Here is a 27,649-nt window from a genome sequence, read left to right on the forward strand (position 1 = left end):
CAGAGACTACAGAACATTAAGATTTTAATAGTTTTAATACTATCTATGTGATAATTCTTCAATATACTTAAACACGTACATTTGAAATTTTGAATCTTTTATATGTTTCAATGTGTGTATATTTTAAGTGTTTCAGATTATAAATGCCCTATCATTTACTATGAACTATACTGTGTGCCAACAACTCAGCAGTTAAGTGTACTTATCCCCATTTTATAGATTGAGAAACTGAGGTTCGGGGAGGGTAGTTTATTCAATGTTACAAGGTCCCAAAATGGGATCTAAACCTTGCTCTTTATGTCACTGCATACTGCTCTCCACTTCACTTTCTACATTCTGTGGATTCTTCGTTAGCATACATTTCCTGTTAGTCTATCATCACAGTTGTTAGAATAACTATGCTGTTTAAAAGCAAGTCTGACTCCCCTATATAATAAGTCCATGATTTCTGATACTCAGGCTACATTTGGGGATGCATCTCAGAAGAAGAACAAGAATTTAAATTGCACAAAATTAAATGTTCTACATATAGGTGTCTGCTGAGATTATTTCATAGCCAAGATTATATAGTATCCACTAAAAGTCTTACAACTATATTCTATGATACAAACCTGACGGTCCTGGAGCCCAATTTTTCTACTTACCATGGTAGAGATTCACTAAGAACCTGAGACTGTCCTTGAATTAAACTCAAGGCAGAGGGGAAAAACCTTTCTATGCTGTGGCTTTCCCCTATTATCCGGTCACTTTCAGAGTCTACCACTCTCACCCCCAATGGTAAGTCAGAAAATGTAAAAGACTGTGCTTTCTTTCTTTTTTCATCATTTACATATAAGACAAACATTTGTTTGAAGCAAAAGAAATGCTCTACACCTAATCAAAAACGTAGAAAAACTGACTCTGGTTCTATACAGTTACCCTGTATTTATCTAAAAGTCAAAAATTCTCAAAGAGATTATCTGAAGGATATGGAATACATCTACTCTGACACTGAAATACAGCTAACCTAAGACACAGGGTATGTAAGGTGGAAAGAGGAGGAAATGGGTGCTGGGTGGCAGATATTCAAAGGAGACTCACTTGAATGTCTATTTGCATTTTTTTGAATCTTAAATTAACTGGATTATTACCTACTCAAAAAAAAAAGAAAATTTCAAATAAAGCAAAATATCAGTAAAAGCCAGGTTATCAGACAGCTGTAAACTTGAGTCCCTGCAGAACTGCTTTAACTGCAGAGCACAAAGAAACTGCCAGTAGCATGTATGTTTGATGAAAAGACAGCTGTAATCTCATGACACAGGCTCCTCTAAGCCAGTGCTTCTCAACTAGATGTGTGAAGACTGTCATCCTCATTGTTTTAAATTTCTAGTCCATTATGAAGTGATTCTTTTGTAAATAATACTTGATGTGAATTATTATGGAAATGACCAGACATGTGAATGTCAAAGGTAGTACAGTTTCTAGAAAAGGTTCTGAAGTTACTATCATCTTCTGTACTTATACTGTTACAGACCAGTAAAATTAGCTCAAGGACCATGTAGGCTGTAAGACCACACTTTCTGGGCACTGACTTACACAAGGAAACCAAAAAACATCCACTTTGACTTCTATACAATGAATACTGCTCATAAGCACCCCAGTTAACTTCTTTTCCTCCAAATACCATAAATTATGCAATTAATTGTACTTCCCTGTGAGTTTTGGTTATAATAAGGCTTAAAGACAAAAGTGTACTTCTGCTAAGAAAGGATGTACAGATGAGCAGGGGAAAGATGGCACCATGGGAAGTGAGACAGAAACCTCCTCCCAAAACCACATATAACATGAAAATGTAGCAAATACAACTCATCCTGAAAGAGCAACCCGAGACTGCAGAACAGGCTGCCTATATCAAGGGAAAAGAGAAGATCTCACAGAAAAGGGTAAAGTACCAAAGCCGCGATCTGGTGGGACTCAAGCTGGCACCCATGAAAATACAGCAACTACAACTCATACTGAAAGAGCAACCTGAGACTGCAGAACAGACTGCCTACATCAAGGGAAAAAAGAAGACCTCACAGAATAGGGTAAAGTAGCAAAGCCGTGATCCAGCAGGACTCAAGCCATCACTCCACCCCACCTCACTGGCGGGAGGAAGAGAAACAGAGTGGGGAGGGAATAAAAGACTAGGACTGCTAAATACCAAGCTGTGGAGATCTGCTCCAGGAGCACAAACCCACATTATATAGTGTTCTGGATAGTAGTGGGGTTGGAAAGCAAAGAAAGGCAACTACCCAGAGAGACTGAGATTCCAGCCACTTATGGAGAACAGGTACTAACAACTAGCTACTCCAGGACAAAAAAAAACATGGACATCTTGAAAGACTTCCCAAAAGCAAGAGAGGGGTTCTAAAGGGGCAAAGATTACAGCAGAGCTTGCTGCTCAGGAGAAAGAACAGGTGGACAAAACTGTCCCAGCACACTCAGCCCAGCAGGTTGGGGACATCCAGAAGCTTCAGGTACTCCAACCCCGTGGCTGGCAACACAGCCTCAGTGGCTGACACTGCCATACACAGCCTACAGGTCCATACTCCCCACCCTGGTCTGCATACCTGTTGCCCCCACCATTGTACGAGGCCAGCCCAGGGGTGACCCCGGCTAGGGAAGCTACAGAGGCATAACGAAGAGGCTCCTCCTTGTGCGCACAGCACACTGACCCTGGCAGTGGGGGCAGAAACAGCAGATGGAAAGCAGGAAGGAGCTCTTTCTCCCCAGCAGGTGCTGGTGCCACTTGCTGGAGAACCCTGCCTCTTGCTCCAAGTGCTCCACAGCTCCACAGAGTAGAGTTTCTGGACACTAGAGGGTGACATGTACACAAAGTTATTATTTCATAGGAATTACTAGAAAAAAGAAACAAAAAAAATTTGTACAAATAAAAATTCAGCAGATGCCAGAAAGAAGGCTAAGTGAAACTGAAATCACTAATATTCTTGAAAAAGATATCAAAATAAAAATCATAAACATGATCATGGAGACACAGAAAAATATTCAACAGCTCAGGGAGGATTTCAAGAAAGAGAAACTTTGAAAAATACATTATCTGAAATGAAACATACAATAGAGGGATTTAAAGGCAGATTAGATGAGGTAAAGGAGATGGTAAATGAAACAAATTAGAGAACAGGAAAACAAAGAAGGTGAGGCATAGAGAGAGAAAAAAGATCTCTACGAATGAACGAACAGTAAGAGAACTATGTGTCCAATCCAAACGGAACATTATTCGCATTATAGGGGTACAAGAAGAAGAGAGAGAAAAAGGGATAGAAAGTCTCTTTGAGGAAATAATTCCTGAAAAATCCCAGTCTGGAAAAGGAAATGGAAGTGCAGAGATCTCCCAATATAAGGAACCCTAGGAAGACAACAACAAGGCATATAATAATTAAAATAGCAAAGATTAAGAACAAGGAGAGAGTATTAAAAGCACCCAGAGAGAGAAAAAAGATCACGTATAAAGGAAAGTCCATCAGGCTATCATCAGACTTCTCAGTAGAAACCTTACAGGCCATAAGGGAGTAGCATGATATATTTAATGCAATGAAACAGAAGGGCTTCCAATCAAGAATACTCTACATGGAAATATTATCATTTAAATTTGAAGCAGGGATTAAACAACTTCCAGATAAGCAAAAGTGGAGGAAATGTACATCCCACAAACTGTCTCTACAGTGTATTTTAAAGGACTGCTTTGGATGGAGGTGCTACTAAGGCTAAATAGCTGTCAACAGAGAAAATAAAACCACAATAAAGGAAGAAGACCAATTAATTACTAAGCAAATGCAAAATTAAATCAACTATTCACAAAGTTAGTCAAGGATATGGAACAAGTTCAGAATATGACATCTAATACATAAAAAGTAGAAGGGGAGGAAAAAAGGAGAAAAAAAGAACATTTATATTCTCATAGAAATAGCATAATAAGTGAATTAAGTCAGACTGTTAGATAGTAAGGAAGCTGCCCCTGAACCTTTGGTAACCACAAATCTAAAGCCTGCAATGTCAATAAGTACATACCTGTTGATAATCTCCCTATATGTAAATGGACTGAATGCACCAATCAAAACACAGAGAGTGACAGAATGTATATAAAAAAAAGACCCATCTATATGCTGCCTACAAGAGACTCACTTCAAACCCAAAGACACATACAGAGTAAAAGTAAAGGGATCGAAAAAGATATTTCATGCAAATAATAAAGAGAAAAAAGCAGGAGTTGTAGTACTTATATAAGAAAAAATAGATTTCAAAACAAAGACAGTAACAAGTGACAAGGAAGGACATCATGTAATGATAAAGGGCTCAGTCCAACAAGAGGATACAACCATTATAAACATATATGTACCCAAAATAGAAATTCCTAAATACGTGAAACAAATACTAACAGAATTAAAGGGGGAGGTAGAATGCAATGCATTCATTTTAGGAGACTTCAAGACAGCACTCACTCTAAAAGATAGATCAACCAGACAAAACATAAGTAAGAAGACAGAGGCACCGAACAATGCATTTGAATAGACGTAACGGACATCTACAAAACACTCCACTCAAAAGCAGCAGGTACACATTCTTCTCAAGTGTACATGGAACATTTTCCAGAATAGATCACATACTATGCCACAAAAAGAGCCTCAGTAAATTCAAAAAGATTGAAATTGTACCAACCAGCTTCTCAGAACACAATACAAAGAAAACAAAAAAATGCACAACACATGGAGGCATAACAACATGCTCCTAAATAATCAATGGATGAATGACTAAGTAAAAACAGAGGTGAAGTAATATATGGAGACAAATGAAAATAACAATTCAACATCCCAAAACCTGTGGGATGCAGTGAAGGCAGTTCTAAGAGGAAAGTATATTGCAATACAAGCATACCTCAAGAAAGAAGAACAATCCCAAATGAACAGCCTAAACTCACAATTAATGTAAATAAAAAAAGAAGAGCAAATGAAGTCTGAAGTTAGTAGAAGGGGAGACATAATAAAGAAAAGAGCAGAAATAAATAAAATAGAGAAGAAAACAATAGAAAGAATCAATGAAACCAGGCGCTGGTTCATCAATAAAATCAACAAAATAGATAAACCCCTAGCCTGACTTAGCAAGAAAAAAAGTGTACACACATAAAAAGAATCAAAAATGAGAAAGAAAAGTCATTATGGACAACACAGAATACAAAGAATTACTAGAGAATACTATGAAATTTATATGCAAACAAATTCTGTAAACTAGAAAAATTGGACAACTTTCTAGAAAAACACAACTTTCCAAGACTGACCCAATAAGAAACAGATATCTGAATAGACCAAATACCAGCAATGAACTTGAATTTGTAAGAACAAAACTCCTGTACCAGATGACTTCACTGCTGAATTTTATAAAACACTTAGAGAAGACCTAATACCCATCCTTCTTAAAGTTTTCCAAAAAGTATAAGAGGAGGGAATATATCCAAACTCATTCTATGAGGCCAGCATCACTCTAATACCAAAACCAAAGAAACCACAAAAAAAGAAAATTACAGACCAATATCCCTGATGAACATAGATGCAAAAATACTCAACAAAAATATTAGCAGGAACTGATGCGGCTGCCGGTGCCTCCTGGTCCCCGGCGTCTCGGGCCTCGGGATGCCCAAGCAGCCGCGGGGCACAAGGTGTAGCCCGGATTGAGCCTCCCCTGAGCCGACGGCTCATGCCGGCGCCCTCGGGCCGCCACACCTGCATGAATGAGTGGTGGGTTGGCCCCAAGTAAAAGCACAGTGTATGTATCCAACTTGCCCTTTTCACCGACCAACAATGACTTATACCAGATATTTTCCAAGTATGGCAAAGTTGTAAAGGTTACTATAATGAAAGATAAAGATACCAGGAAGAGTAAAGGGGTTGCATTTATTTTATTTTTGGATAAAGACTCTGCACAAAACTGTACCAAGGCAATAAACAACAAACAGCTATTCGGCAGAGAGATCCACGCGAGCACCGCCATTGACAACGTAAGAGCCGCCGAGTTCATCCGGCACTGCAGCTACTTCGACAAATCCAAGTGTTACGAATGCGGGGAAAGTGGTCACTTAAGTTATGCCTGTCCTAAAAATACGCTTGGAGAACGTGAGCCTCCAAAGAAGAAAGAGAAAAAGTAGAAGAAGAAAATTCCTAAATGAGAAGAAGAAGTTGAAGAAGTAGAAGAAGTAGAAGAAGAAGGGGAAGATCCTGCTCTTGACAGCCTCAGTCAGGCCATAGCTTTCCAGCAAGCCAAAACTGAAGAAGAACAAAATAAATGGAAACCCAGTCCAGGGGCTCCCTCAACATCAGATGATTCAAGATGCCTGAGGATAAAGAAAAGCACATATTTCAGTGATGAGGAAGAACTGAGTGATTAAAATTTTATTTATTATGTAAATATCATTAAACATTTTTTTAAATCTTGGAATATCAAGTTCAGTTGAGATTAAAGGTTACTCTTAGAACTTGAGCATAAGAACACTTAGTACCAAGTCGTTTTTCACTAAAAAATAGTTGATAGGGAATTGAAAAAAATTTTAAAGCATCATGTTTTATCTTGCTTTAGCAGAGTAGTGAAAAAATCAAGATTTGCCAATAACCATTAATATTGAAAACAGTTCATTTGACTATAAAAGAGTACTTAATACCATCATAATACTATTGTCATCCCAAGAAAAAAGGTGTTAAAGAGACTTGCTAGAGAAGTTCATTGTAAAAGTTTATTCATGTCTGATTGTTTACACTAGGACTTTTGAAATACATTTTATCTTTAAAACTAAAATTTCAGAAAGGCTGAAAAGTTGAATAATTTACTGCTTATTAAATGTTAATAAAATTTTCAAGAGAAAAAAAATATTAGCAAACTGAATTCAAAAATACATCAAGAGTATCATACACCATGATCAAGTGGGATTCATCTCAGGGATGCAAGGATGGTATTCGAAAATCATTAACATCATTCACCACATCAACAAAAAGGATAAAATCACATGATCATCTGAATAGATGCTGAAAAAGCATTTGACAAAATTCAACATCCATTCACGATAAAAACTCTCAACAAAATGGGTATAGAGGGCAAGTACCTTAACATAATAAAGGCCATATATGACAAACCCATAGCCAACATCATATTTAACAGCAAAAAGCTGAAATCTTTTTCTCTAAGATCAGGAACAAGACAAGGATGCCCACTCTACCCACTTTTATTCAACATAGTACTCGTGGTCCTAGCCATGGCAATTAGACAACAAAAAGAAATAAAAGGCATTCAGACTGGTAAGGAAGAAGTTAAACCATCACTGTTTGCAGATGATATGATATTGTTCATAAAAAACCTAAAGAATCCACCCAAAACTATCACAACTAATAACTGAATTCAGCAAAGTTGCAGGATACAAAAGTAATAAACAGAAATCTGTGGCAATCCTATATACTAATGATGAACTAACAGAAAGAGAGATCAAGAAAACAATTTCATTTATGATTACATCTAAAAGAATAAAATACCTAGGAATAAACCTAACCAAGGAGGTGAAAGACCTGTACACTGAAAACTACAATACACTCTTGAGAGAAATTAGAGAAGACACCAATAAATGGAAATACATCTTTTGCTCATCGATAGGAAGAATTAATATTATCAAAATGGTCATCCTGCCTAAAGTTATCTATAGACTCAATGCAATCCCTATCAACATAGCAGTGGCATTCTTCAATGAACTAGAGCAAATACTTCTAAAATTCATATGGAACCACAAAAGACCACGAATAGCCAAAGAAATCCTGAGAAGGAAGAATAAACCTGGGGCAATTACACTTCCCAACTTCAAGCTCTACTACAAAGTCACAGTAATCAAGACTATTTGGTACTAGCACAAGAACAGAACAATAGACCAATAGAACAGCTAGAGAGCCCAGATATAAATCTAACCATATATGTTCAATTCATATATGATAAAGGAGCTATGGACATACAATAGGAAAATGACTGCCTCTTCAGCAACTGGTGTTGGCAAAACTGGACAGCTACATGTAAGAGAATGAAACTGGATTATTGTGTAATTCCATACACAAAAGTAAACTCAAAATGGATCAAAGACCTGAATGTAAGTCCTGAAACCATAAAACTCATAGAAGAAACATAGGCAAAAGTCTCTTGAATATAAACACAAGCAACATTTTCCTGAACACATCTCCTCAAGCAAGGGAAACAAAAGAAAAATTAACAAATGGTGCTACATCAAACTAAAATGCTTCTGTACAGCAAAGGGCACAATCAGCAGAACAAAAAGGCATCCTACAGTATGGAGAATATATTCATAAATGACAGATCTGACAAGGGGTTAACATCCAAAATATGTAAAGAACTTACATGCCTGAATACCCCAAAAGCAAATAACACAATTAAAAAATGGGCAGAGGATCTAGACAGACACTTCTCCAAAGAAGAATTCAAATGGCCAACAGGCACATGAAAAGATGCTCCACATCGTCAATTATCAGGGAAATGCAAATAAAAACCACAATGAGATATCACCTCACACCAGTTAGGATGGCCAACATCAAACAGACAAGCAACAACAAATGCTGGCAAGGATGTGGAGAAAGGGGAACCCTCCTACACTGTTGGTGGGAATGTAAATTAGTTCAACCATTGTGGAAAGCAATATGGAGATCCCTCTAAAACTAAAACTAGAAATATCATTTGACCCAATAATTCCACTCCTATGAATCTATCCAAAGAAAACAAGATCTCTGAGTCAAAAAAACATATGCACCTCTATGTTTATTGCAGCACTATATACAATAGCCAAAATATGGAAGCAACCTAAGTGTCCATCAGTAGACGAATGGATAAAGATTTGGTACATATACACAGTGGAATATTATTCAGCCATAACAAGAAAACAAATCCTACCATTTGCAACAACATGAATGGAGCTAGAGGGTATTATGCTCAGTGAAATTAACCTGGCAGAGAAAGACAAGTACCAAATGATATCACTCATTTATGGAGTATAAGAACAAAGCAAAAAGGAACAGAACAGCACCAGACTCACAGACTCCAAGAAGGGACTAGAGGTTACCAAAGGGAAGGGGCTTGTGAGGGTGAATGGGGAGGGAGGAAGAGGGGATTAAGCGGCATTATAATTAATACACACAATAAAGGTAGGTCATGGGGAAGGCAGTGCAGCACAGAGATGACAAGTAATGACTCTACAGCATCTTACTATGCTGACAGACAGTGGCTGCAATGGGGTTGGCAGGGGGACTTGATAATATGGGTGAATGTTGAAACCACAATGTGCTCTTGTGAAACTTTCATAAGATTGTGTATCAATGATACCTTAATTAAAGAAAAAAGAATTGTGGCATAAAGTTAACCTCCCAGCTTTATGCAGGGTTGATTCTCACCTTTAACATCACAATTTACCAAACCATTAGACTTCAAATGCATTTTATCTTCTTGTATTCATCAGGCTCCCTTAAATACAGTATTATTAAAAATAGTGTCATCTAAAACATAGTTTAAGAAAGTTACCTTAGTGAATTTTACAATATGAGTAAAAGAATTAGAAATTGTTATTCAACATTATAGTAATCCCAAACAAAATCAAAACAAAAGATTACTGTCATAAGGTGTCATTCTGTACAAGAGAAAGAAAGAAACCAAATCAGTAGCCACTGCTAAGAGGGCAAGCAGAAAACTTGATGCTGCTCTTTAAGATACAGCCAGGTCATGAAGAAGAAGAAAAAAAGAGAAGATGAAAATTGAAAGGCTATAAGGTATAGGCTTTCTTAAATAACAAATAAAAGGTGTACAGCAATTCTACCTGCACTATTCTCCAACATGATGAAAAACAAAAGAAAGTTTCTGGCAGGGCTCACTTGCCTAGAGTTGATTAGCAAGAAACATCTAATATGCTGAAGTTCGGTAACTGAGTGCTGTCAGAGTCATGGCATCAGAGCTACAAATTCTCAGGAAATCATCAGACCAGTGCTCACTGGAAGGATGCTCTGGTGTTGAATTTTGGAGCTCCTCGGAGGCTCACTCTGAGGAGCTTTTTTATTTCTTTATTTCTTTTGGCATCTATCGTTTTATTTCTTTAGGCATCTATCAGTGCTCCCCTGTGGGTCATGGATCTCACCCCAGGACTGTGACTGGTGATTCCTCAAATTCAAGGCAGTTCCGAAACCCCTACCTTCCTCCTCAATTTCCTCCTCAAAACTACTTTAGTATCACTGCTGTCTCAGATCCTTTGGCCCAAACTCACTCATTCAGTAACACACTATACAATTACTAGGCACACATCATGAGTTTAAGCGGTGGAGACAGTGAATAGGACAGAAGTTTAGCCTGTGCAGCATTTTTATTCTGTTAGAGAAGACAAGCAAGTAATGAAGACACACAGCAAGGGAGTAATGCTGTAGAAGAAACCATCACCAGCCAATCAGGAACAAAAAGAGGAAATGCTGTGCTGCATGGGAAGGGAAGGGCAGGCTGAGTTGAGTACATGAATACTAGCAGTGTTCCAAGTGGTCAGTGGGCATGACAGTGTGGGTGTGGGGGCAATTTAGACAGAGATAAACATGTGAAGAGATGAGAAAGATACTGTGATGGTTAATTTTAGGTGTCAGCTTAGCTAGGCTATGGTATCCAGATACTTGATTGAAGACCAGTCTACAAATTGTCATAAAGCTGTTTTTTAAAAATGTGATCAACACTCAAATCGGTAGACGTTAGGAAAGCAAATTACTCTCCATAATGTGGATGAACTCCATCCACTCAGTCAAAGGCCTTACTTACCCTGAGGAAGAGGGGATTCTGCCCCCAATGCTTTCAGACTCAAGGTACCACATCAGCTCTTCCCTGCATCTCCAGCCTGCCAGCTTGCCCTGAAGATTTTGGATTTATCCGACCTCACAATCACAGAGCAAGTCAATTCCTTAAAATAAGATATCTATCTATCTATCTATCTATCTATCCAGCCAGTTGGTTCTGTTTCTCTGGAGACTCTGACAAATACAGATATGGAGAGTTCCCATATGTCAGCATGCAAAATGGCTGCAATTGAGATGCACGCAAAGAGTAGAAGGGCATTGCCAAGAAGGCAAGAAAGTAGTGGTCACAAAGGATCTGCACACTGGGAGTTCATACTTCCCCTTGGGGCCAGAGAGAGCTACTGAAGGTTTTAAGCTGAGGAGTGACACAATCAGATGGTCATTTCAGCTAGAATTCACTGGCAGCAAATGAATGGGAAAGGGAGGGACTAGAAGCTGAAACCCAGATAGAAGATGGCTGTACTGGCCCAGGGAAGACAAGTGACCTACGCAGGCAGTAAGAAGACCACAGGAAACAGCTATGCAAGCTACGTTAGTGCGGTAAAATCAACAGGATGTGCCAGTCAAGACAGGAGGGGTGAAGGAAGAGAATTTCTGACTTGGCCCCTGACTGGATTGTGGAGCTACTTTGAATTAGGATAGGAATAGAGAAAAGAACAGGAGGAAGTGAGACGATGAATTCACCTTTAACACATGGAGCAGGAAATGCCTAGGAAATACATGCTTGGAAATGTGGAAGCATTTGGTTAAGGGTCTGGAACTAAGGAAACAAATCTGAGCTGGAGACAGTTCTTCTGGACTCATGGAAGAAGAGTAGCTGCCACACAGCTGCACAAAAAGTGGGTAGAGCAGAAAAGACAGCCAGGAATGGGGTCTTAAGATGCACCAACCTTTAAAGGCAGGGAAGGAGGAGGGGGAGGGGGAGGGTGCATCTTAAGGATGTGGTGGCAGCACTGATGGCGAGGTGGACAGAAAACCAGTGGAGGGCAGAAGGTCAGTGACAGCAGCTGCCGAGAAAACAAGACAAGGACCAAAGATACACTGGTTTGGCCATGAAAGGTCTTTTATGATCTTAGGTGTGATAGGAAAGTAACGGAACACAGTGAGTTGAACAGTACTTAAGAGAGAAGAAAGTAGATGCAGTAACTACAGACACTTCGCTGTTAAACAAAGGTTGCAGAGTAATGAGAAGCGTAGCTTTCCTGACAGCCCTCTGTGGACCCTAGAAACTGTCCCTATCAACACAGATGCTGGGTTCATCCTCATTCAGCTTTCAGTGCAAGGATCTCTGAAGCAGATAACTGACCAGACCATAGAGTAACCTCTGGGCATTAGACTCAGATCACAGGGTGTTTTCAGTTGGGGTGTGATGTTGGAAAACCTGGCAATATACCAAAAAGTTGGAAACTATTTTCAATTTGCAACCAATTGCTTCTTGATTAAAAGATTTCAATAATCCATTCTTACAGGAAAAATACATTTATTTTTTAAAAGTCTACCGAGTAAGTTCAACTAACTTACATGTAAATTTATAGTTACAGGAGCAAAAAGGGTCAGTAGTCAGAAATATTTTGTACACAAGTTTGGTATTGTCTCAGAATGACTGATAAAAAAAATCAGGAGTGCAGCATTTGCTGACCAGCATCAAGTACCTTCATAAAAACACATTTATTTGGACAGGAAAAGAAGAGTTGGTGGAGTATTTCTGTCAAAATTACAGCATATCTTTAGAAAAATAATTCTGGGGCAAAGTAATGATCAGAATGGTTAATAGTAAAAAATTAATGCTTATCTACTACATACCAGACACTGTGTCCTTAACATGCATTATCTCATCCAATCCTTACCCTGTGGGGTAGGCAGTGTTTTTATGCCCAAAGCCATGAAACAGAGTTGAAGAGGCCATCTGAACACAGTTGTATCTGCACAATTTCAGATGATGTCTGAGGTTAACAATGAGCCCTTATCCTACTGATTTTATTCTAACTCATACTTCCTCCTGAGTGAAGGCCCTGCTCCTACACCACACTTCTCTTCTGCAATTCATTCAGGTTGATTCTGTGCCAGTCTGCATGAATGATGAATCATTTGCTAACCCTTAGATTTTCCAGCTTACATCCGGATCTGAGTGTTTGCAACTGACCAACACTGATGATCAATATCACAGGAAAAAGGAAGTAGAAAGCACCTGTAATTACACATTAAACTAGGGATCAGAAAGGAATGATTGCAAACCCTTAACAGAATAGAATAAGAAAATGCTTTAAGGGTGAAATGAGAGGGGTGGATTCAGAAAAGTGCCAGCTTCCATCTGGACCATGACCTACAAACATCATTAATGTTCCTTCCAGAACTATTTAAATAAGCTTCCACTGTTTATCTTCTAAACTTTCTTAAAGCACAATTACTACCCACAAGGCAATCACCTGGGTCCACAGGAAGGTAAGAACTTCCATTACAGCTCTCCTGCCATTTTTACTTCTAGCTATGTAGGCTCTGCCCCCAACATGATAAACTATGCCCACTATATTCCTGGAGCCCTAACCTGAAGGAGGGGAAAGTGGGGGAAAGGGGAAGCATAGAAAAAGGAAAAAAAATATTGAAAAAAAAAAAAGAAAATAAATTGAATGCCAGGGTGAAAACAATTAGGAGAGAGAGAGAAAGAAAAACAAAATAATTATGTCAGGGACAGTTTCTGAAAGACTTAAAACCCTGTGCTTTTTTTACTCCTGCTTTCCAACATTTCAGCAGGTCTACATAACAGAAAACCAACTTTCAAGAGAGAAATATTAATTGAGAAATCTAGACAGAGCCTTGCCTTCAGCCAGGTGAGGAGGCGCCATTGCCCCCCACCGAGGATCAGGAGCCATCCCAGTGTTCACCCTGCTCTGGGCACTCACCCACCGGCATATTTGATTTTTCTCAGAATAGCCTTGGGCACAGAATCCTGGTTCTTGAGAAGGGATAATAAAAACCTGTGACGTTAGACTCCTGTACAGTAGTGGCCCCAAATGCAGTCCACAAACTTTGAGAAAATGTCAGAGCTGCTAGGAGGCTGGTGAGACTGTGATCACTAGTTGCAGCTGACAGATTTACATACGATAACTGTCCATATGAATAAAAGTGCAACTAAATTTTCACACACTATGTTATAATTAAATTTAAATATTAATAAATCATGTTGATAAGGTGCTTTCTCAGAGTAAATCATTAACAAAAGTTAACTGCAAAATACACCACAGGCAATTTTCCCAATAACAGAAGTATCATGACCCTCCTAGCAGGATGGGCAGTAATGCAATATGAATACCTGGAATCCAATCTTCAAGAAACATCACAGGAATTTTAAGTTTTTGCATATAAAATGTCAAAAATTAATGAATTGATTCTATTTGCATTTATTCCCCTAAATTTACATCATCTCACTCAAAATATAAAGCCAATAAAAAAGACTAGCATTTGAACTAAACTATGCAAGCAGCTCTCTGTGATTGTTGTAATAGAGGCCAAGGAAGAGTTGCATGGGTCACCTGCTCAGAAACCTTAAAGATGGGGTCTCCTCACCTGATCCCCAAGGTGTACTCTTCAGTCCCCTACAGTCCTGTACTTGGTCAGTACTTACTGATACCTAAATAACCCTTCAGGGAAGATTCCAGATCCACTGTAAGATCCATATCCCATTCTAGGACAGTAACACTGGCTGAAAAGCAGTAAAGTTATTTTAGTCAAAGTTTAGTCGAAACAGAGAAAAAAGATAATAATGCTGCCATACTTACTTCTGCATGGTATAATTATGAATGTTGGGTTTTTTTTTTTTCCTGATACGTTATACCCTCCTATATTTTCCAGTTTTTCTATACCAAATGTATTATTATTTTCAGTAATTGGGAAAATATTAGGGAAAACAATAACTTCGTCATCAAGTACCTATTACAATCCCCATAAATGAGTGGTTCTCTGCTTGAGCTCACTTTTGAACCACTGGAACATTTTTAAAGACTGCCAAGTCTAAGTCCCATCTTAAACCCACTAAGTTGAATAGGGGAAGAGCCAGGACTTTTTCAAGCTACCCAGAGGATTCTATTATGCCACCAGCAACTCTGTGCCATTAACAACTAGGCTTTACAGACATTTCCTATTTTAGCTGGAAAAGATGAATTTCTTTGGAGGGTTGAAATTGAACATCAAAACAACAAAAAGAAAAACAAAGTATTCTTCTGAAATGAGCTGCAAATATTAAGAAATAGCTAATTCTAGTGAGAATTTCAGTAATTCCTAGAGAGTGAAAGGGAGAGAAAAGAAACCTCAGCAGGAAATACCAAATTGATGTAGTGAGTGAGGTGACAGATTAATCAGGTTGGAGCTGAAGGATGGGGTACTAGGACAAGGCCTATTTCCTCAGGATTCCAGAATAAAGGGTCGAGTCACAATGGCAGCTGGATCTCAGTGGCCACTCAAGCAAGTGAGAAAAAGCAGGGTCAGATCCCTCAGGGCACAGCCACATGTCGCAGAATTCGCCTGCAGCTCTGAAACACAGGCTCTCACACTGCTGCCACCTTCTCAGTTCTGGGCAGCATTCCCAGGTGAGGTGAGAAATCTGCACATTCTCGTACCTCAGGGAAAGCCAAGGCATGAATTACCATGCAAGCCTGTTTTCTCTGCAGCACAGGGAAGCACACCAAAAGAGGAAAGCAAGCAGTATCTTAAACCTGCCGGTGCTGAACCTGGATAAAACATACCCTGTTAGCAACACAGGCACCATGAACCTTCAGCAACCTTTCCTAGAGAAACAGCAAGAGCAGATACCTGCCTGAGCTTGCTTGGTTTTCTTGAATCTAGGCAGAAAGGCTGTGTCAATGCAAGTGTCACTCAGCATTAAATGTTTATAACATCTCTGTTCACAGCAGGAAATGACTTCAAACCCGAGAGGCTCAGCACTAAGAAGCCAACAATACCCCTGGCCATGCACGACCCTCAGCACTCTGAAGCCTTCTGCCTTTTACCCTTTCTTCTTCTACATTATAAGCTCTCCCTACTCCTTCACAGTCTGCTGCAACCCTTTTCATCCCAAACGTAAATGATCTGTCTTGAGCTGAACTCATTTTTGAACAGGAAGTGTTTAAGAGAAAGGAGCCACTTACTTGTAGCAGAGGGCAGTCAAGAAGGCAGCCCTTCCCCACTGCACAACAGCCATGCTTCCACCTGTTTGGTGGGCTTTGGACTGGTAGCACTAATTGACCAGAAGGCTGTGCTTTAACAAATCCTTCCAAAAATCAGCTTGCAGCCCATTTCTCCATTGGAAGAACATTCAGTTGAACGTAAATTGAGTTATGTAGTCTTAACAGTAACCCTTCATGAGGATTTTTCTCCATGAAATGGCTTTCTCAGTCCCAACTGGGCAATACTGTAGAGCTCCCTCTTTTCCCTCCAGAATCAGCTCCACATTCTCTGTTGACAACTTCATCATGTGGGGGTCCAAGTATTACATCTGAAGAATGGGGTAAAAGAGGCCCCAGTCAACAAAAGGAGACAGATCCTGGGAAAACTCTCCGGCTGTGTGTAATGGGGAGGGGAGGTGTGGGTAAAACTGTAACATTTCCAGAATATCTCGCCTGGCTTTGGGGCATCTGCACATCCTTAGGGGCAGAGAGAAGTTCATCTCCATGTCAATGGGCAATTTTCTGGGCAACCAAGGGCATGTCTGAACCTGAGAGGTTAAGGGAGGGGCTTGCTTGCTTGCCTCCTTGCTTCTTCCAAGCAGGGGAGAGAGATGGCAATGGACTGCAGTTTGTAAGCAATAAACAGGTTTTTAACTTTATTTCTCCCTTTGACTGATTTCGGTTTTTAGAGGTATTTTGCCCTGGGATTTCCTCTCCCCAGACTTACATCTGGCACAGTCGGCAGGATTCCTCTGACCCCCCTGAAATCTGTCATAACGGGTACCAGCTTTGGGAGGGCTGCTCTGTGGATGGTGAGGAGGCCCCAGTAGACGCAGCAGCAGATGGTGCCACTCACATTTATTATCCCCCCAGCTGTGGGGCTTCCAATTTGGGAACCCCTAGTGGGGAACTGGTCTAGGGTAAAGTACCTCCTAGAGGGGTGAGGCCTCCCCAGAATGGGGGAAGGGTGGAAACACTGGAAGCTGCAGATTTAGCCCTCCGCGAGTGGGAAGACCGCTTGGAGACCTTAGGGAGCATGTAGCGGCTGGCATTGTAGGTTCCCTTTTCATCAAGATAGTGGAAAATGTTACACAGGAGAGAGAGGAACTCAGGCGGGAGAGAGACACACTTCAGCATCGCTTGGAGGAGCTGGGTGATAACCTATGGGATGTATTAAAGGAGACAGTTACTGAAAAGACAGGTCACGGTCCTAGGAGACTCCTTAGTGGCCAGGGGGGAGGCAGGAGGAAAAGCCGCTTAGCAGGAGGCCATGGGGGAAGGGAAGGGCAGAGTAGTGCCTTCAGCCCCAGAAATGGTGGGGAAGGAGCCATTGGTGGAGGAGCCCAAGGGAGAAGAGGAGGAGGCGGGGCCACCACCAGAGGTACCACCTTCTCCTGTTTTAAAGGCCCGCCCAGCTGTAATTAAGAAAATAAAAACGAAACAACCATGGGTTCCTCAGAGGGAGGGGTAGCCCCCTCGCCAAGTTGTGCAGCACTCCACGCTCCACCCCTACACCCAGGATGAGCTGGTGGACATGAGCGTTAGGTACAGGCAGAAGCCATCAGAATCTCTGACTACAAGGCTTTTACCTCTCGGGGATGTGGGGGTGGAGAACATTGTTATGTCGGGTACTGAGATGAGTTGAATGGCTTCCCTGATGACTCACCCTTCCCTCTGGCAGTGGTTGCAAAATGCCCGTCATGCCTCAGGAAATCAGACACTCCTGGAATGGCTGACAGACGCCATCAGGATAGTTTAGCCTAATCAGGGTGATTTACCATATTTTCCCAGTAGTTGGAAAACATATGCAGAGCTCCAACGGTACTGTGGGAATTGGGTATGAAAAGTATAATCTATAATATGGACGCCCAGGGCCCTGATGAGGAGATGTTTACTACAGGAATGAGAAACCCGGTGCTGCACACAGCTCCCACCTCTCTCTTAGGGTCCCTAGTGACCACTCTTGCCTCCCACCTAGGGCAACGCATAAGGGAGGCTACTCGTACTTTGGCAGATCTGGGGAAGGTTGAAACAATAAGGGCACGGAGGGAAGTACAGGCCACTACTGTGAAAGGAGAGGTGCAAAAGGCCCCATGAAGGTCTCGGGGACCCAGATGTGGGTGGATTTGATAAAGGCCGGGCTAGTGAAAGAAAAACCCGATGGGCAGCCCAATAGAATATTGTTAGAACTGTGGCACCAATTAAAGCCAGAGCAGCAGTTCCAGTCACTGAGGTCCAGGACACAGAAACCAGAGTCAAGGCCTCATGCCCGGCCTGTGTCCCTGCAAAACTTCATGGGAGACAGTACTCAGGTTTCGCCCGAGCCCTCACCCCCACAGGATGATTGGGCATCACTGTTCAACTGAGGGGGGGGCTCAAAGTCCCCTCCTTGGGGGACATGGTGGGGATCAGAGGCCACATGCAGAATTAGCAATTCATTGGTCCCCTGTGAATGTACAACATGTCCTGGCGCTGGTGGACACAGGAGCTCAGTGTTCTCTGATTCATGGCAACCCTGAGCATTTTCCTGGGACTCCTGCTGTAATAGATGGCTATGGCGGTAAGGCGATTAGAGTGAAGAAAGCCCAAATCCCATTGGGGATAGGGCGTTTACCCTCAAAGGGGTATACCATGTACATTTCTCCGAACCCTGAGTATATTTTGGGGGTAGATATCCTGCAGGGCCTGTGGTTACAGACCACTGCAGGTGAGTTCAGACTGAGGGTACGTGTGGTAAAGGTAGTTCTGAGGGGACATGCTAAGCACCCACCTGTAGCTCTGCCTGTACCTTGGCAGGTGACAAATATTAAGCAGTATAAATTGCCTGGAGGGCACAAGGAAACTGGAGAAACTATAAGGAGTTGGAGAGGGTGGGCATCATAAAGCCCACTCATAGTCCTTTTAACTCCCCAGTGTGGTCAGTGAGAAAGCCAGACAGTTCCTGGCGTATGACTGTAGACTACAGGGAATTGAATAAAGTCATACTCCCTTTGCATGCTGCTGTCCCTTCTATAGAAGACATTCAGGACACCATGAACTGGGAACGTATCATTATGTAGTAGACTTTGCTAATGCTTTCTTCTCTATTGACATAGCACAGGAAAGCCAGGAACAGTTTGCCTCTACCTGGGAAGGCCAGCAGTGGACAGTCACTGTCCTTCCACAGGGATACCTCCACAGTCCCACCATCTGTCATGGACTTATAGCCCAGGACTTGGCCACATGGAAGAAACTGCAAGCAGTGCAGCTGTATCACTACATTGATGACATTATGCTCACGTCTGATTATCTTTCAGATTTAGAAGGGGCAGTTCCTAGACTGTTGCAACATCTACAGGAAAAAGGATGGGCTGTGAACAGCACCAAGGCTCAGGGACCTGGTTTGTCTGTGAAATTCTTGGGGGTTGTCTGGTCAGGTAAAACTAAAGTTGTTGCTGAAGCTTTCCCCAGCCTTACCACTGTGGCAGTATTATAAGAGTTTGGGGGTCTTTGGGGCTACTGGAGTGTTTATCCCACACTTGGCACAAATTCTGAAGCCCTTATACTGGTTGGTATGAAAGGGCATCAGGTGGGACTGGGATGAGACATGTGCAGCTGCTTTTACTGCTGCCAAGAGGGCAGTCAAGGCCATATAGGCCTTGAATATAATGGACTCATCAAGGCCCTGTGAGCTAGATGTTCATGTAACTGAAGGTGGTTATGGAGGGGGTCTTTGGCAGCAGCTTGAATGGACATGCCAACCTATTGGATTCTGGTCACAACTATGGAAAGGAGCAGAGGTCTGACACACCATCATAGAGAAGCAACTGGCTGCTGTTTACCGCACCTTGCTGGCTACGGAGCCTATCACCAGATCAGCTCCAACCAAGGTAATAACCACCTATCCCATCGTAGGATGGGTGCAAGACTGGACCCAAAGTCCCTGGAGTGGTGTGGCAGAGACACCTACACTGGCCAAATAGGACGCATATTTACAGCAGCACAGTGCCCTCTCTACTAGCCCCTTAAGTGGAGAACTCCAGTGCTTACTGGGGCCAGTGACCTACACCAGTGGAAAGCAGGAAGAACTTGCTTTTGAGCCATTGATAGCCGAGACTCCTTTCAGGAGGGAAAAGCCCCTGTACCCAAAGATACTTGGTACACCGATGGCTCCAGTCGTGGGCAGACTCCAAAGTGGAGGGCTGTGGCTTTCCATCTTAAGATTGAGAAAATATGGATGGAGGATGGAGAGGAGAAGAGCAGTCAGTGGGCTGAGCTGTGGGCAGTATGGCTTGTGATCACCCAGGAGCCTCCTGCCATAGTTGCCTGCACTGACAGCTGGGCAGTCTATCGGGGCTTGACCCTATGGCTACCAACATGGTATCACACCAACTGGATGGTTGGCATGGGCCCCTTTGTGGGCAAGAGTTGTGGCAAGACCTATGGGCCTCTGGTCAGACTAAGACAGTTACTGTATATCATGTGACTGGTCATTTGCCTTTGGCATCCCCAGGGAATGATGAAGCAGACACACTGGCCCAGGTGCGCTGGCTGGAAGGAAAGCCTGCCTCTGATGTGGCCCAGTGGCTACACCAGCATTTGTTGCATGCGGGGCAAAAGAATATGGGCTGTAGGCTGTAGGTGGGGCTTGCCACTGACCTTTGAAGAAGTCAACAGAGCCTGGAAGGAGTGCCTTGTGTGCTCTAAGAGGGACTTACACGGAGTCCCACAGCAACAAGGGACAGTAGGAAGGGAGCCAATACCCTTTGTCAGGTGGCAGACTACACTGGGCCTCTGCCCATAACAGAAGGATATCGGTATGCCATGACCTGTGTGGACATGGCTATTGGACTACTGGTTGCTTTTCCTGCATGTTGTGCAGATCAGCAAACCACCAAGAGGAGCCTGGAGCATCTCTTTGCAGCCTATGGCCAGCCGCAGATGATTGAAAGCGATCAAGGCACCCACTTTACTGGACATGCGTTACAAGAATGGGTGCAGCAATTAGGAATAAAGTGGAAATTTCATGTACCATATAATCCTACTGAGGCAGGCATGATAGAGAGGTACAACAGTTTGTTGAAATCTGACCTGAGGTCGGACACCAATAGTCTACAGGGTTGGTCAGTTTGCCTATGGACAGTGCTGCGGCGTTTGAATGAAAAGCTACATAAAGGAGCTTAGAGTCCTGTGGATATGCTCACACACCTTGCTGCCTCTCCTATATAACTGTACATACAAACCAAAGAAGAGTTACTGAAGCCAGGATATGGCCAGCAGAGCAACACCCTGCTGCCAGCCCCCACTGCATTAAGCCCCGGAGACACTGTTGAATGCACCTGGCCCTGGACATTTCGACACAGGCACCCATTCTTGTAATGCATGTCCAGTAAAGTGAGTCCCTTGATCACCTGGAATCACCTGCAGCCAGCCATAGGCTACAAAGAAATGCCCCAGGCCCCTCTTGGTAGTTTGCTGATCTGCACGACATGCAGGAAAAGCAACCAATAGTCCAGTAGCCATGTCCACACAAGTCATGGCATACCGATATCCTTCTGATATGAGGAGAGGCCCAATATAGTCTATTTGCCACCAGACAAGGAGTATTAGCCCCTTACTATTGGCCCATGTTGCTGTGGGATTCAGTGTTTAAGTCCCTCTTAGAGCACACAAGGCACTCCTTCCAGGTTCTGTTGACTTCTGTTCCCCTCTGGCACCTTGGGGGAAAGGCCTGGAAGCTGGCCTCCTGCATATTCCTGGAATAACAGCTGAATGGTTCCCAACAGTCACGGTAGTGTACCCAAAATGTCCAGGAGGTAAAAGCATCTTGTAGGGAAGTTTTATTTTTATGGCCAGTGCATGTACCTCCCATGCCCTATATATTGACCCATCTGTAACTCCCACAGGGAGGGGGGTGAAAGTCTGGTATACTAGACCAGGACGAGATCCCATTCCTGCCACTGTCCTATTACAGGGCCACTCTCTTGCATGTATACTACCTGATGGACAAGATTTGCTTATGCTGGTGTCATTAAAACATGTATCTTATCGCCCTTAAGCTTATTTTTTTCTACAGTCCTTGTGGCCTGAATGCGCCCCCTGGCTGCAGCTGCCACATGATGATTGCTCTGAACCCTCAGCTACTGCCTGCCTATGGAATGGACGAGCTATGGGTTTAATCTGCATAAGACTTTGAACCTGGCTGAATCCTCCGGCTTGAGGATTGTCATGATTTTATTGCTGTTGCTATTGTTATGTCATTAGTCTGTTCACAATGCTCCAGTTTTCTCATCCAAGGACCATTGTGGCAGAAGGGGAACGGGTAGATTGTAAGGCAGAATTTCTGGAGGGGTGGCCTGTGGGTAAAATTGTAACATTTTCAGAGTAACTCTCCTGGCTTTGGTGCATCTGCATATCCTCACAGATGAAGAGAAGTTCATCTCCATGTCAATGGGTAATTACTTGGGCAACCGAGGGCGTGTCTAAACCTGAGAGGTTAAGGGGAGGGGCTTGTTTGCTTGCTTCCTTCCAGAGCCAGGGAGATGGCAATGGACTGCAGTTTGTAAGCAATAAACAGGTTTTAAACTTTATTTCTATCTTTGACTGATTTCGGTTTTTAGAGGTATTTTGCCCCAGGATTTCCTCTCCCTGTACTTACAGTATATATATATACACATATATACATCTTTTTTCCTGAAATGTGTATTTAAAGAGAAGAAAAAAACAAACCCCATGAACATTTAGTGATTTGCACTATTCAAAGAGCCAAGTACTAATTTCAGGTTTCCTGAACCCAACCCTAAGCCCTCCACTATCCACTGTGCCCTACATAGAGAATCTTCTGAGATTTCTAGTTGGGATCCCTATCATTTGCCTGGTCTAGATAAAAGAATTTCTTCTAAAACACTCTTATTTTTTGCAATTAAATCAAAATTCCCATAATAATAGTATGGCAATACTATAAACTTTTGATTATGCTAAGACAGTTTAAAATCTACATAAAGCAGTAAAGATTATAAGACAACTCAGTGGAAAGAAAGTACCATATAAATTAAAGTAATTCATGACTTTGTAAATTACTCAAAATAGCAAAATGGATGAGAGGGTGAAATGAAAAACTGCTGCAGTCCACAAGAAACCTGAAAGAAAAAAACAATGGAGGCAGTTCAATATTTATTCCAATTTCTATGGTCTCCTTTTCAAGGTTTATCTCTAAATGGAGATGAGCCAAAGACTCCAAAAAACCCATTATGTATTACCACTTCCCCTCAAACAACTCCTGAAAATCTTCCCAATCACCCTTGAGAAATTCATTCAATACTTTTTTCTCCCACAGAGGGCTGACCAATCTCACAAAACCACGTCAAAACCAAAATAAAATACCTCTAAAAACCAATCTCACAAAACCACATCAAAACCAGAACTCGATGTCAGTTTCAGGTTCCTGAGCTGAAGCTGACACAACAGTTAATTTGCATATACCTCCCTAGTAAACTCAGAGACTAGGAACAGCTGCAAAAACAGAGCTGTAAGGGCTAAGTGGGGATCCTGAACTGTACTAGCTTCTGCTGGTCTTATTTGTGAGGTAAAAAAATGCCTTCGGGGTCTGCCTAGGAAGCCAAAGGAAGTGGCAAAAAATGAAATCTCAAACAAACAACTAACTAATGCTTACCAAGCACCTCTTATTGTTCTCAATATCGAATGTGTACAGAAACGACAAAGTATTTTAAAGTACAGTAACTCCAGATTCTTCCAGACAGCCCTAGTTTCCAATATTCAGCCCCACTCTCGATCATACAGTCATGAAACCATATGTCCAACAATGAAGTCCAACAAAAGATGGTCACTGTGGGGAGGTTGGGGTTCCTATGGCCAGGATCCTCACTGAACTTAAACCACCTCATGATGTAACTGGTCTGTCGCTAGGCTACCACTTCCACACCTTTAGGCAATAAGCTATTATTGTGCTATACAGAGAGATCGGCCCAGTGCTCTGGGCGGAGGCAGAGACGCTAGTGCTTGACCTACCGCCGGAGAACAAGCCGGGTAATAAACCCTTTCACCCCAAGAATGTTTCGCTGTCGATTCCTTTGGACACACTGAATCCATAGCGAACTTGCCGGGGGCTGAAACCCATTGGTGAGACAATTGGTGTAGTCGGCAGGATTCACTGTTGACTAAGGGAAAAGACAGGCTGCCCTTATGGGAGGGGTGCTTCAGCGGGCTGCCCCTGTGAATGGGGAGGCAGTGGATTGTCCCCCAGTGGGTATGTGGTCTGAGGTGGCTTGCCTCCTAGAGGACTGGGCCCCACCCCAGGACTGGAGGCAGGGGGAGGTGACACCTGAGGCAGTAGGGGTGGCCCTTGGTATAGTAAGCAGATCCTTTGAGAAGCAGAGTGCCTGGGAGGCAGCGGGGACTGTGAGTTGGCTGCTTCTCACAGTCTTAAAAAGGTCTACAGAGGAGACCCAAGAAATGGTGGCATGAGAACGCAAGCTGCTGCAAACTTCAGTAGATTCCCTGAGGAGGGAAGTGGCATTGTTGCCAGAGACCGCACGAGAATGCAAGCTGCAGACTTCTGCGGATGCCCTGAGGAGGTAAGTGGCATTGTTGCAAGAGACAGCACAGTAGAAAAGGTAAAGGTTGTAGCAGAGGAGGCACTCGGGGGAGGGGAGAGAAAGGTGCCATCAGCCCCAGAAATGGAGGAGCTGCGGAAGGATGAAGGGGTGGTGCCAGAAGCCCTGGCCCCTCCTGTATTGAAAGCACACCCAGTGGTTGTAAAGAAAATAAAAATCCAGCAGCTGAAAGTTGCCCAGGGAGAGGAGCAGCCCCCTCCCCAGGTCATGGAGCACTCTATGGTCCGCCCCTGTACTCAGGCGGAGCTGGTGGATTTGGGCTCCCGGTTTAGGCAGAAGCCCTCAGAGTCAATATCACCTTGGCTCCTGCGTCTGTGGGACTTAGAGGTGGATGGGATTGTTCTGTCAGGATCAGAGATGGAAAAGTTGGCTTCCCTGACAGTGCAGCCTGCCTTGAGGCAGCGATTGCAAAATGCACATCAGACCCCAGGGAGTCACTCCCTCCTCGACTGGCTTATGGCTGCACTTCATGCTGTGTGCCCCAATCCGGGTGATCTGCCATCCTCTCCTGTTAGATGGCAGCTGTATGCTGAGCTCCAACAGGTGCTACGAGAGCTAGGCATAAGAAATGCCATCTGTAGTCCAGAGAATTATAACTCAGATAAAGAGATTTTCACTACTGGGATGAGAAATACTGTAGTTCAAACGGCTCCTACATCCCTCTTTGGGTCTCTAGTGGCCATTGTTTCCCCTCACTTAGGGCAGCCCATAAGTGAGGTGACACATACAGTAGCAGACTTAGGAGAGGCAGAAGCAACGAGAATCTGGAAAGAAATAAGATCTGTTACTCACAAGAAGAATTTACAGGGCCCCATGAAGGTTACGAGGACCCAGATGTGGGTTGATTTAATATGGGCAGGAGCAGATGGAAGGAAATTAGACAGGAAGTCAAATAGGATCTCACTGGAGCTATGGCAACAGCTGAAACCAGAGCAGCAGTTCCAGCCAAAGAGGCAGAGGTCAGAGACAGAGCCACGAGTCTGGCCTGTGTGTTTGCAAGACTTCCTGCTGGAGAACGAGCCAACCTCACTTGAGCCCACACAGGAAGGTGATGGGGGAACACGGTTTGACTGAGGGGAAGGTCAAGGTATCTGCCCTGAGGGACCAGGGGGGAACCGGAGGCCACATGTTGAAATAGCTATCCATTGGTCCCCAGTGAACATACAACGTGTCCTGGCTCTGGTGGACACTGGGGCTGAATTTTTACTGATTCATGGTAACCTTAAGCAGTTCCCTGGCACCCCCACTATCATAGATGGATACGGGGGGAAGGCTATCAGGGTGAAAAAAGCCCAAATCCCTTTGGGAATAGGGCATCTACCCCCAAAAGAGTATACTGTGTATATATCACCTATTCTTGAGTATATTTGGGGGATTGATATCCTGCAGGGTCTATGGTTGCAGACCACTGCAGGTGAGGTCAGACTGTGAGTATGTGTGGTGAAGGCAGTTCTGAGGGACCATGCTAGGCACCCACCCATAGCTTTGCCTGTGCCTCGGCGGGTGACTAATACCAAACAACACAAACTGCCTGGAGGGCATAAAGAGACTGGAGAAACTCTCCAGGAGCTGGAAAAGGTGGGTATTATAAAGCCCACCCATAGTCCCTTCAATTCCCCAGTGTGGCCTGTAAAAAAGCCAGATGGCTCCCAGCATATGACTGTGGATTATAGAGAACTGAATAAAGTCATACCCTCTATGCATGCTTCTGTCCCCTCTATTGCAGGCCTGATGGATACCCTCAGCCATGAACTAGGAACATACCATTATGTGGCTTATGTTGCTAATGCCTTCTTTTCTATTGACATTGAGCAGGAAAGTCAGGAACAGTTTTCGTTCATGTGGGAAGGACGGCAATGGACTCTCACCAACCTCCCACAGGAATACCTACACAGCCCCATCATCTGTCATGGACTTGTAGCCCAGGACTTGGCTACATGGGAGAAACCACCAATGGTGCGGCTGTACCATTATATTGATGATGTCATACTCACGTCTGATTCTCTTTCAGATCTAGAAGGTGCAGCACCTAGACTGCTGCAACATTTACAGGAGAAAGGATGGGCTGTGAACAGCACCAAGGTTCAGGGACCTGGTTTGTCTGTTAAATTATTGGGGGTCGTCTGGTCGGGTAAGACCAAAATTATACCAGAAGCAGTTATAGACAAAGTCTAGGCCTTTCCTACCCCAACTGTAACATTGCTACAAGAATTTCTGGGTCTTCTAGGCTACTGGAGAGTGTTTATACTGCACTTGGCACAAATTCTGAAGCCCTTATACCAGTTGGCACGAAAGGGCGTCAGGTGGGACTGGGATGAGACATGTGCATCTGCCTTTACTGCAGCAAAACGGGCAGTCAAGGCCATGCAGGCCTTGAGTGTGATAGACCCATCAAGGCCCTGTGAGCTGGATGTTCATGTCACTGAAGATGGTTATGGCTGGGGTCTCTGGCAGCGGCTTGAACGAACTCACCAACCCTTTGGATTCTGGTCACAACTCTGGAAAGGGGGCAGAGGTTCGATACACTTTGACAGATAAACAACTGGCTGCTGTGTATCACCTTGCTGGCTACAGAACTCATCACTGGAATGGCCCCAATAAAGGTAATAACCACCTATCCCATCTTGGGTTGGGTATGAGACTGGACCCAAAAGCCAAGGAGTGGTGTGGCACAAACACACACACTAGCCAAGTGGGGTGCTTACCTACTGCAGCGTAGTGCTCTTTCTAGTAGCCCTTTGAGTGAAGAACTCCAACACTTGTTGGGGCCAGTAACATATACAAGTGAAAAGCAGGAAGAACTTGCTTTTGAACCATTAGTATCAGAGTCCCTATTGGGACGGAAGACCCCCTATACCCAAAGGTTCATGGTATACAGACGGCTCCAGCCATGGGAAGCCCCCAAAATGGAGGGCCATAGCTTTCCATCCTAAGACTGAGACAACATGGATGGAAGATGGTGAGGGGAAGAGCAGCCAATGGGCAGAGTTGG

The 27,649-nt window shown here is 43.2% G+C and overlaps 2 protein-coding genes across 3 annotated transcripts in view; one reads left to right on the forward strand and one right to left on the reverse strand.

Annotated features, from left to right (window-relative positions):
- Positions 1-27,649, reverse strand: part of GMDS (GDP-mannose 4,6-dehydratase) — a 775,818-nt gene that overhangs the window by 703,392 nt on the left and 44,777 nt on the right. The gene's annotated exons all lie outside the window — the stretch shown is intronic.
- Positions 5,765-6,894, forward strand: LOC118914143 (zinc finger CCHC-type and RNA-binding motif-containing protein 1-like). Its single transcript, XM_036888691.2, is given in 1 exon segment — positions 5,765-6,894. A coding segment is annotated over 1 exon segment (654 nt). The 3' UTR covers positions 6,419-6,894.

Source organism: Manis pentadactyla, chromosome 16 (assembly GCF_030020395.1).
Source record: "Manis pentadactyla isolate mManPen7 chromosome 16, mManPen7.hap1, whole genome shotgun sequence".
NCBI classification, from domain to species: Eukaryota; Metazoa; Chordata; class Mammalia; order Pholidota; family Manidae; genus Manis; species Manis pentadactyla.